Source organism: Atractosteus spatula, chromosome 9 (assembly GCF_055471065.1).
Source record: "Atractosteus spatula isolate fAtrSpa1 chromosome 9, fAtrSpa1.hap1, whole genome shotgun sequence".
In the NCBI taxonomy this organism is placed as follows: Eukaryota; Metazoa; Chordata; class Actinopteri; order Semionotiformes; family Lepisosteidae; genus Atractosteus; species Atractosteus spatula.
In genome coordinates, this window is record NC_142714.1 from 52729732 (window position 1) to 52741962 (window position 12231).

Genomic DNA, 12231 nt, shown 5'->3' on the forward strand with positions numbered 1-12231 from the left:
GTTTCCCAGTGAAACTTCAGTTTCAGAATGATGGAACCAATGTCGAGTTTTTAAAAAATATAGATTTTTATTTAAATGTTGTGATTTCTTAATGTTTTGTTCATTTTTATTTTAAAAACATAGGAGCTGAAAGAGACAGAGGAGCTCGATATCCAGTTGAAGGTGTTCAATGAAAACAAGGATGAGGATTTAATTGAATTATCCCACCGCCTCGATGACATCCGAGCTGAAATGGAATATCCTTTGTTCAACATCGCAAAGCTCTTGTTTAATTTATCAGTAATAGAATTGTTCATAATGATTGTATTATATTGGTATCACCTAGTTACAGACCTAAACCTTGGACCCCAGGCTCATTAAATGGGGATTTGTGTACCTAGAGAGTGATTAGATTCCCATCTCTCATCAGGTTTCAACTAACAAAAACCTTATCTCTCCTTGCTCCTTTTCACTGCTCACTTTTCATCAGTTCAGCTCATTAAAGTCCTAAATATCTAGAAAATTATAATCACCTTAGAACATGGGAAGTCAATACTTTTCGTTAAAACATACATTCACTTTCTGAAAAAACATTGCATTCCTAAAGAGGTCAATGTTTCCCAATCCCCGTGACTAGTTAACATCAGTGAAAGCTTGTTTTTGTACAGTACATCATCTTCATTAAATCTCTTTTTTGTACATATCCAGAAATGTAGTGCAGATAAAATTCAGTTCCTAACATTCATTATAGCTTATATTTCCAGTTATTAGAAAACAGAGAGAAACGTGAAAAAAAGATGCTGATGTCTTGCAATAGAAAACACTTCAGGCTGACTTCTTTTTAAGTGTGTCTTCAGAAGTCACAGGTTTACAATTTCTTCTTAATATTTTATATTGCAATGAATTTCATTTAGCGTTTGAGAGTTTTTTATGTTTAATTCTAGCTCCATGATGAACATAGTGGTGTAATTAATCAGACCTTAATATGTAAATATTAATAGGTTAACATTTCTTAGTTTTAAAAAATATATTAAAACTGTGATGCTTTTTGTTCCTAGACTGAATTTTAAATTGAATGTTTAAACCTGAACTTTAACCTTTTGTTTCTCAAAATGAATTTGCATTGATTTTGCTTTTGCATGGGTACTATAGGACTGCATAACAATGCCCTCCTGTTTCCTGTGGAAACAAGAGTAACACTTGGTGAGGAGGAAATCCCTACAACATTAACAGAAAAAAAATCTGTACAAAGACACTTAAGCGTCTTTCTGTAGATGTTAATGTCCCTATCCTCAATCCAGCAAGTCTTCTGTTACTGTGTGATGACCTTTGTTATAGCAGCTAGCTTCCAGAATGACACTTGATGTAGTGGGAAAAAAGTCTTGATTAGCCTCTTATTTGCTTGAGCAGATTCCCTGATGACACTGTAGCTGTTTGTTTCCAGGAAGGACTCTTATTGATTAGTACCTGCTGTACATGCTTTGCCTTTCTTTGTGCTGGTCTTTTGAATACATATTTCCTTCTACTGTGTTTCTCTGTCTTGACTTGTCTTGCTTTTAAAGCTGCAAGGAGCCGCTTCATGAATATTAACAGATTGAAAGTACAATGCTCTCAACCCAGTCCAGACCTTGGCTCATACGAGACGACTCTTCCCTGCTGATGAATATTAATAGATAGTGCCAATCCATGACATTGATTGACCTTAAGTTTACCCCTGACTCACTCATCTAGCCCTGCTATTCTACTTTCATTACCTGTCTTAATGTTTATTCATGCCTATGAACTTGAAAATGTTAGTTGTGAAATGCCAAAAACTGGAGCCTACTGTATCTCTTCACTCACATTCTGCCATTATTAATTGTGCTATCTGGAGTGCGTGAGACACCACTTCCTGTCACAGGCCTTGCTTCATTTGGTCATGTGACTTCCCACTGCAGACCTCGTCACACATGGTCATGTGACTTCCTGTTTTAGGCATCGCCACAATTGGTCAGGCAACGTCCTGTTGCAAGCCCTGCCACTTCCTGTCACAGGCCTTGCTTCATTTGGTCATGTGACTTCCCACTGCAGACCTCGTCACACATGGTCATGTGACTTCCTGTTTTAGGCATCGCCACAATTGGTCAGGCAACGTCCTGTTGCAAGCCCTGCCACACTTTGTATCTGCACAAGTGAATACTAAATTGTATTGCTCCTAATGTTCAGTTGAGTAACATAATATAATACAAATTCATTCCACAATTTCGTGAGCTGCTTTGACTCGGAATTAATTTCAATTCTTGATTCGTTAACATTAAACAAAATCAGGCCAACAGTGGGAATTTGCTTTCTGTGACTTTTAATTATGGTAGGCTTAATGTGATTGACCAGAAGTGTAGATTAATTGCATTTATTGCAAGTAGTGTTATAACAATTTAATGATCATTTATTTGTCATGTGTCTATTTTATTAACCATTGATCACATTGGCTAATAGGTTAATAACATTTGTTCCCTTCATCTGTTCAGTAGACTTTTATTCAGGAATGCACAATTTATTTTTATCTCTTATAGAAGTTGATGCAAAGGAAATCTTTTAATATCATGGGTGATATAAGTTGATGGGAGACAGTCAAGTGTCCATGCTCATATTAAAGGGGATTTATTTCTAGTAATGGAAGCAAGGGAGTCATATCCAAGTGCTAATCATTTAATTATGAAGTGGTTCTTTTTTTGGAGGAGGGAGAAGTTCATACTGGTGTGATGACAATAATGATGGTGTCTCAAGCAGATATGACAGTTTCGATGTAGTGAACATACCATAGACTTATTACAGTCTGTCTATCGATCTACTGAGACACTTGTCTATTCTGAAAGCCCTCTGTTCATCATTACAGGAAGATTACTAGTCCTTTCATCTGAATCCACGTTCCGCCCCTGAGCAGATGAAGACAGTCCTGCTCTTTGTCTTAAGCTTTTGTAAGGCCAAGAGAGTGTCATTTTCTGCCTAATCTCTGCTGCTGTACTACCACAGTCCTGTTGTTTATGTGAAATATAAATAAAATATGAAATACTGACAGCGGCTGTTCTAAACTGCAATGGTTAAGGACAACTAACCTAATAATGTTGTAAGTTTGGCATAACATTCCTTTGCTTGGACAGTTCCGTTGTTATACCAATTTAATATTAATTTAATATATGCATCATGGCTGATGCTAACAACACATGGCGTACTTCAAGTTAGACATAAGCACAGAAGCACAGAAAAACTAAATCCTACAGGTAAAAGGAATCAAAATTAATAAGGGAAGGAAACTTAAAACATCTATGGTTCTATCTTATTTCAAAGAAAGAGACATTAGGGTCTACAACTCTCAGTGAGATGAGCAGACCTGATTTTTATTAATCTTTTATTTAATTGATCATTTCTTTGAAAAAAAGGTGAAAATGTGGGATCATATGAGCTTATTGGACTAACAGGGATACTGTTCCAAACTTCTATATTTACAGCAGGATGGCCAGAAAGAGCTGAAAATGAATGCAAAGCCGTGAACTGTGAAAGCAATGCAGCTTCAGTAATGTATCACCCTGCTGTCACCTTGTAAATCTTTCATCAGACATTGTCAAAACACACACTAAATATCATGACGGCAATCAATTTTTCATCAGACTGCTGTATGCAGCACTTTTTTTCCCAGTTTGCTGTGTGTGTGCACAGCTTTTGTATTTTTTTATGTATGACAAATAACCATGTGAAATGCATGGACTTAATCAAAATAATATAGATATAATATTTCTACTTTTAATATCCTCATTTATTGTTTAGGGTCTTGGTAGTGCCAGAAGCATTTTCCATTCCCTGTAAGTTCACACAGATGTGAAGATAATACTGTACCTCAGTGCAAAGTAAAAACTGTTTTTAATATTCTGTGTGAAGTAGAGGAATATTTTTATATTTTTTATATGTGAATATTTTATAAAATGTTATTTGTATGGTGTGGTTGTTAGCCTAGTGACATGCACTAGTACAAAAACAACATGTTTCTGTTTCGTGTGGTGGATGTGCTGTGTAAAGTCTGAATTGAAATTGTCCTTTGAGAATTTGTGATCATTTGCTGGCAATTGTATCTCTTGGACATTGAAACATAGGACATAATTAGTTAAAAACGCAGCTTAAAAAGAAAAATAATATGATTTCTGTCTGATACAACATCTATTTTAGACATCAAAAACATTGCCTTTGTCCTCAAGGGAGTTTTATGTGACATAAAATCAATATGGCTAGCAAGTTTAAGAACATATCATTTCTGTTCTAAGGACAAGTGACAGGAAAATCTGAAGACTGGATTTTTGCAATATTTTCAATTGACTAATACATTTTTCATGATTTTGGGTTTAAATATTCAAACCTATGGAGTTTTCATTTGATTAATTTCAAGATCCATTTAAGACTCAGCCTGACAGGTAGACTTGAGGGACCATATTTACTCCCAATTTTTTTCAATCTGTGTTTACTCTTCTTAAGACACAAGATCCCTAATGGGAAAACAGCAGTTAAAAATCATTACAACTTTTGGTTATGCATGAAGAGACCTGTCTGAATAATTGATCGAGGGAAAAAAAAGGGCTAAAATATAGACGGATTACTGAGTCACAGCCTTAGAGTGAGTTTAAAATTCATTGTAAGTGCTGCCAAATCACACTGTACAAAATAATGCAAAGCCCTCACATAATCGTGTAATAATGCCAGAAGGTCAATGGAGCAAAGCTCACACAGCAATCTGTTCTGAGCTCCCGGGGGAAGGTGGCCATGCTCCCTTTGTCGGGGTTCAAAGGAGGCTTTCAAGTAAACAGCACAGAAACAGAAAAACGTGGTGGCGCTCCTGTCCGATCCCCCGATGAACCTCAGACCGGAGGGCCCAGCTCGGGGGGCTGGGGGTTGCTAGTTCAGGTCTGTCCCTTGGAGATGGGGGTTGTGCAGTTTCTGGGTGCAGTGGGGTCACCTGGTGAGGCTCAGACTGCCCCACGCTGGGATCCCTGGTGCTTGCTGACCCTGGCAGGGTTGTGTCCATCATCCCTCAAACAGAGAGAGGCACCCATGTTTCAGTCAATGTGTTCTACTTTCGGTTCTTGCTCTTGATGGTGCAGGGCCAACTAGCCAGAAAGGATGTAGGGTGTGTTAATAAAGAGACAAATGGTGTGCTTCATTTTCTGTTCTATAAATACAGAATGAAAACCCATAGCCTTATTTCACATAAGGTATAAAATAGCTTAATATCATATCCTTTATAATACAGTCTACTGTATATACTGTATATGGTCACTAGATTATTATATTTATCACATGAATTCCAAAAAACACAGTTCAGCCACAATGTGTCAATGCATGGATAACAGCAATTATATTTTCCTGAGAAAACAGAATTGTGACTGAAAATCGATCTACTTCTGTCACTTGCATATATTGATATAAATGTCATTAATAATTTAAGGAAAAAATAGACATTCTCATACGTCATTGTCATTTACATTCATTTGTCTTTTACAGATGTGTTCAGACAAGAAAGGATAATGGAATTTAATCTAAAATTAAAATTAAATTAACGCTCTAAAAAAAATTGACAGTGATGGAAAACCAGGTCTGTGTCAAATGTTTCTTGCTTTCTTCTTTCACCTGAACTGAAACGTTTGTCTGTGTTCCAGGAATGACTAATGTAGCGTCCCTGTAACACCCCGGGTTCGTGGTAGGGAAGAGCCAGCCAAAGACTTTGTAAACACTGCCTGATGAGGAGATGAAATGCATGTGCATTTTTATTTCCAGGCAAAGGCAAGATGAGATTCACCTTGCGTTTTGGCTCGTGCCGACAAGGTTAAGGGGATTTGCACTCTTCCTATTTTTCTTTTTGGCGGTGGCCTTTGTGTTTGCTTATTGGTGCTTTTCAAATTTGTGATAGGGCTTATGGATGCATGCTCACTCTTGATAACAGGATCAAACTAATGTACTTCACGGAATTTACTTTCTTTTCCCTTTTTGTTTGTTTGCTAAGAAAAAAAAAAGGACAACACAATGAAATCTTATTTTTTTTTCCTTAACCCGCTCTGCACCGACATGAATGAGGTCTACCATCTGTTGTCTAACATGGTGAAAGACACCGCAGCAGAAAACTATCTTCTCTCCATGCTTCAGCACCTTCTACTCATCAGGAATGACTATTACATCAGGTAAGCACAATGTTTTCATAAGGATCCCATTCTCCTGCAGCTTCTGATTGGTTTGAAAGTGGGGCGGGGCTTGGCCTTGACCCCTCCCCCCCTTTAATACCTGTGGCAGTGAGGACCAGACCATGTTATGGGTTAGCAAAAACAAAGAATGGATGGTTTTGAATGCTTGCTTGATTTTTCCCAGCACCCTGCATTGTCGCAGGGATGTGAAATGTGACTTTACCATACAGAAAAAGAATAAAGATGGCAGAGGCCGGCCTTGAAAAGCGCAACAGGAGGGTGGCGCGGCAGACGCGTCTGTTCCCTTCCCGCGCTGACAATGATCAATTTGCTGCTGCGTCGGTCCTTTCGCGGAAATAAAATATTTAAAAAAGAGAGAGGAGGAGAAGAAGAAAAAGTTTACTGCAGACAAGTTCCTCCACACTTTGAGTTATGAATAATGTATTCCCAGCTTGTTGGAGAAGCAAAGAAATAGAAAATACATTAACCAGCTAGTACAGCAAATTCTTTATCAGCATTCCTGTCTGGTGCGGCTAGAGATACACGGTCCCTGTGACATTGAAAAAGATTACTACCAGCACTCATTAATAACACACATCCGTATTAAAGATGTGCTTTAAAAACACATTTTCACTGAAGTCTGATCCAAGGCAGCGATGCTTTTGATGCACTGGTCACTTGTCAAGGTGTGATCCTCCGCCTTGGTGATTTTGTCCGTGTCAGCCCTGCCTCTGCAGTGCTGCAATTCTTTTCCATTGCCCCTTTAAATCCTTTGAACATAAGTGCATGTTTGATGTATTATTTTGATTTTTCTTTTAGTCTGCTGAAACACTGGTGTTGTGCATGTGTATAAATATATATTAAATCCCAGTGGTTCATTTCAGCCTTTGAACAAAATAAAATCTAACAGTGTTTTTAACTCACAATAATCCCAGTTACCAACATTACCCTGCATCACCTCTGGAATGAAGATTTTGAAATAAATGTTGTTCTTCAGCAAGCTGTGTATGCAGAGACTGAGACTTTCCTACACTGTACATTTCTAACCCATAAGCTGGATACACAAGTTTTTGTATAAATAATTTATGTAAGTTCTTGACAGTTACAATGAAGTTACTTCAGTAACTTGGCTGACAGTATTGAATTATTTCTTACTGATCTTAAGAATCTTAATGTAATTGGTTGATTGTTAAATAAGGTTACAAAACCCAAGACATTAAATCAGGCACTGGCATTATTCATAATGATAATTTAATAATTCTTATTAAAGAAAACCAAAAAAGGTTATGTCATTTCCAGAATAAAAATACAATGCTAATTTGAATTTGAAAGGTAGTGTTTTGCTATTTTTAACCCAATGGTCTGCCAAACTGTAAGCACAACTTTTCATCCAAATTAATGCTGGAAGAATTAACATAACAACAACACACATAACATCACTTTATTAGCCCTATACAATTGCTTGCATTAGGAATTTGTCTTTTCGCATACCCCAGCTTGCTCTCTATGAGACACACAGACAGGGAGAGAGAAGCTTGGGGTCAGAGCGCAGGGTCAGCCATTTATACAGCGCCTCTGGAGCAGTTGGGGTTAAGGGCCTTGCTCAGGGGCCCAATGGAGTAGGATTCCTCTGCCGGCCGTGGGATTTCAACCGGCAACCTTCCAGCCACAGGCGCAGATTCTTAACCACAGAGCCACCACACCGTCAGTTTGAGGCTGGATAAACTTTGATAACCAGTTGCATTCATTAACTTTATGGAGATCAACATTCTCTGATATTTTATAAATGCTGCTGTCATCATTTCATAGTCCTTGTCTAAATGTTGCATTCGTATTGTAATCTTGTATTTATTTTTTTTTTCTTTCATTAAAATGGCAACAGAGCAAATTATGATTGATGTTAGGATCAGGTATTCTCTGCACTGCCCCTCTTATTTGTGTTCAATAAAAAAGTGACACACATAAATTAAATGAACGCTGGAGAGAAGGTGTCAGGCGAATTGAAGGAGCTGTGTGCAGACATATGCTGTGCTATGGGTTTATGGCTTTCTGGTGGGACCTGACAGTTTTGGGTCAAACAGTTCCTTACAGTTATCTCCAGACAGCTGTGGGCATGTTCTGAAAATAGGACAGCTTATTGAGATATTAATTTGGTATACTTCAGTGACAGTCATAAGCTGTGTGCTTTGCCATAAAACCAGGCATTGCAACAATCAAAGCTTGGACGTTTCCAGGAGGCAAATCCGTAGACATACTGGAAAATAAAATACACAGTATTTGCTTATTTATATACAGTGTCTTATTGTTCTATTAAGGGAAGATGCAAATTAAATTTTATCTCTAGTGTGATGCATTCATTAAATGTGCCTCATTAAACATCACTTTAATTTATTCTGAAACCAAATAACCCCCCATACACACACCCTGAAAACAGTAATCCAAAAAATGATCTTTTATTTCATATAAATGATTGGAAGTAGTGCACTGTGTACTTAATTAGGGTAAATTAAAAAAGTGGTTTAAAACATGATATGCTTTGAATTTATGCATTATATTAGCACTTGGTGTTGACTTTATATGAAATGTTTTCTACAAACCAATCCTGATAATGTCAGGCTTAGAGCTTATGAGCCAATTATTGCATTGCTGTAGGAGCAATCCTAAGGAAAGAGAAGAGAGTCACTTGAGCGATTAATTAATTTTTGTTTTTAATTAGGATATTTACACTATTAGGAAATATCACATAAATAATTACACTTTGAAAGTCTTTCTTTTGTTTGCTTGTTGTTGCTGTAAAAAATGAATCTGCTGTGCTTACTCCAGGCTGCCTTCTATTCCATGGGTGATTTTGAAACAAGCAAGTTAATAGCAGATCTCACTTTTTTTTTCTTTCTTCCAAGTGCCTGGAAACAAAACACGTTCTCCTCTTATTTTCTAGCATTCTGCTATTTCCCGAGTTCAGCGTTGGAAATGATCAGTCAAGCTGCGTAGACAGTGCTTCAGCTAGGATGAGCACAAGTTCTGTGAGAGCAGACAGAGGGCGGAACTGCCCGTGGATTAAGTGGCAAGGGGTTCAGATTGTACATTCCCTGATTAGGGCCTCCCTTGATTTCCTTCTGGAATCTTTGAGATGAGTTTGTACCCTATTAGTAAAGCAGTGCAGTTAATGACAAGGTCAGAAGTAATCCAGAAGCTTGTGGTCAAGTGTCTTTGCATCACCAGCTTTAAAAAGGCTGATCTGTACCAAATAATCCAAACTAAATTATAGCAATGAACACAGCCCCCAGCTGCAGTCTTATGTATGAAGATATCCATCCCCAGGGTAGTGCCTGCTCGTTAAAGAAATAAGCTTTAAGTAGTGCAAAATTGCTCTGTAAGTGACCCAGAGGTTTTAATTATACAATCCATTTAATGTGTGTGGAAGCATCGGAGACTTTTACTTGGGTTCACTATTAATTCCTTAATTTTCTGTGCAATGCAAGATTGCTGCTTTGCATTCTTGTGGTGTTCTTTATTTATTCATTAGTTCTCAGAAGTGTGCTGGCACGCTCACGGGGTTAGGAACACTACCTGCCCTGACCCGAGCTACCGACAGCACCCTTCCCCTTCTGCAGCAATACCAGTACAGATGGAAGAAATAAGCCCTGACCAGAGCAGAGCCCACACCCCAGTGCTGCTGAGTCCGCAGAGGTCATCCTTGCAACCTCAAGTCGGTCCGTTGATGGTCCATTCCACTGCTGAATAATTACATCCTAAATTCCCTCAGCTTTTTTTCCACTTCAGAGATCTGATCTGAAATGACATTCTTTTTGTGACCACCAAGATGTCACATGCTATACATACAGTATGATTCAGAAACTGGGGAAGGGATGATTTCTTTAAAAAAAATAAGTTCTTTGTTTCACAGAAAATGGTAAATGGTTAAAATCTGCAGCCGAGCTCCAGGCTGACAACCCCTTCACGGCGTACTTACACATGTAAATTATTGCATAGCTCTGAATGTATTGTGTATTGGGAGGCAATTCCCCCAGATTGCACCCATTAAAATGCACCATACGTTTATGCTGTAAAAAGAAATTCCAGTTAGAAATTGCATATCTGTTTGAACCATTCAAGGTTATGCTTGGAACATAATTATTTGACACAGCAGAGCTTAAGTTGACATTGTATTTGGTAAATGTCAGTTGCAATTAAAGTTGATAATATAACTTAGAAAAGGTCATATCAACCTATGCAGTTCAATTAAAGGTAAAGTAAAAGGCATAATGATTTAAACTGCTATTGTGGGCTAGGCTTCTAACATCCAAACACAGAGGTTGCAAGTTTCTTAGTTTTATTGTGAGTTTAATTAGGCTAATTACTTTAATTTGATTTGTGTTCCAAGATTTATCATTCTTAATTGCAGAAGATAATTGCAAACAATTCCTGGAATGCCAGGTTTAGCTTTGATGCCTCCATCAGTTTAGGAGTATAACCTTGGAGCTCTGAAACTAAATAAACCAATGTCTTTCCAGTGCCTAAGATTTCTGCCATTTTGCCCCAGGTGGAAATTAAAAAAAAACATAAAATAAATACAAAATTACTGGTGAAATATATACAGTACTTAATCAATAGTGTCCCTATTTCCAAATGTGCCCATCAAATATTGTGATGTCTGTGCTCTTTTCTAGTACTGTAAGTGCTTATGGTGTCATTAGCCACTCCTAACGTGTTGTTTTTAACGCTAGATTCTTTAACTGCAAACCCTGTTTTGCAGGCCTCAGTACTACAGGGTCATTGAAGAATGTGTGTCTCAGATAGTGCTGCACAGGAGTGGGACAGACCCAGACTTTGCGCACCGTGAGAGACTGGATGTGGACTTCACACACCTTATCGGTACGTTGGCTGCATTTAGAAGACCATTCAGGACATCTAGACCATTCAGTCGTTAATTGATCCAATGATGAAGGCATACAGTATAGCCATTTCTTGAAAGAAACCAGGCTATTGGCTTCAACCTCCACAGAAATTTGTAATGTCTTATTTTGTGTTTCTCAATTCCAAATATTTGAAAATGATGTTCTGTTTTGTTGCCACTTGGGGAGCTTAATGAGCACAAACATTTCACCTGGTCTCTTGAGGAACCTCAGGTTCACCTAGGCCCAGATAGCCGGACCTGGGCAGATAGTGGCAAAAGAGGTTTTTGGCTGATTCAACTGCAGTTTCTCAGGCTTATCAATCTGTTTATTAGTGTCTGCTTTATCAAGGTATGATATTACAGACCGAAAATGCTTGTTGTCACATTGTCTGTGGACATGACCACCACAGAGCAGCCTTTTCTATCTCTTTAGGCTAAATAACCTGATAATATGGCATTCTTAAAAATTTTCACATCTGTCAAGGTAATGTCTTAAAGTTTAGAATGTATACCGCTTGATATTTACAACAATTCAATGTAAAATTATAATGTATCAATACCAATGCATAGATTATGGACTTCATAAATGTGTATTCTCCAGTAAACAGCGATGTCCTTGGCTGACACATCTCAAATCCTTGACACCGTTTTGAAGTTAAATAAGATGAACCCACTTTATTGAATTCATTCTTTGCTCTACAGGCTTAAAATCTTTTGTGTGTCAGGATTAGTATACTGTAGACGGCAAAGAATTTATCTGTATTGTCTGCGAAACTAAACACACTTTATTTCAGCTAATTTAGGTAACCAAGGTAATGCAGGTATGTAACCAAGTGGGCTGATTGCTAATTCCACATTTTTAAGAAGAATCCTCAGTTTTTGTTAGGAAAGCCATATATATGTGAACGCTCATTAAGTGTGTCTGCACTTGCGTGTTTATTCAGGAATTTAGTTATTTAATTTGCTCTGTTTCCCCCCACCCGGCCGTGACAGCAGCTGTAGCTGTGCTACTGTAAGTAAGGCTTGGCAGTGGTTTCTCTTCCACTCATTTCAAGCCAGCCCCCCCCTCCCTCCCTCCCACCCCCCAGCAGGGTTCCGTACACACGGCGTCCTGCACTCGCTTAGCTTGATTCAGGTTTGTCGAGCCCCGATAGC

General features: G+C 38.1%; 1 protein-coding gene across 6 annotated transcripts in view; it reads left to right on the forward strand.

The window, feature by feature from the left end:
- diaph2 (diaphanous related formin 2) overlaps positions 1 to 12231 on the forward strand; it is a 498271-nt gene that overhangs the window by 163779 nt on the left and 322261 nt on the right. For all 6 annotated transcript variants that reach the window (XM_088924957.1, XM_088924960.1, XM_088924961.1 and 3 more), the window contains 3 exons: positions 124 to 236; positions 6063 to 6179; positions 10936 to 11054. In XM_088924957.1, the coding sequence (XP_088781083.1) occupies positions 124 to 236; positions 6063 to 6179; positions 10936 to 11054 (349 nt within the window). The remainder of the gene's footprint in view (positions 1 to 123; positions 237 to 6062; positions 6180 to 10935; positions 11055 to 12231) is intronic.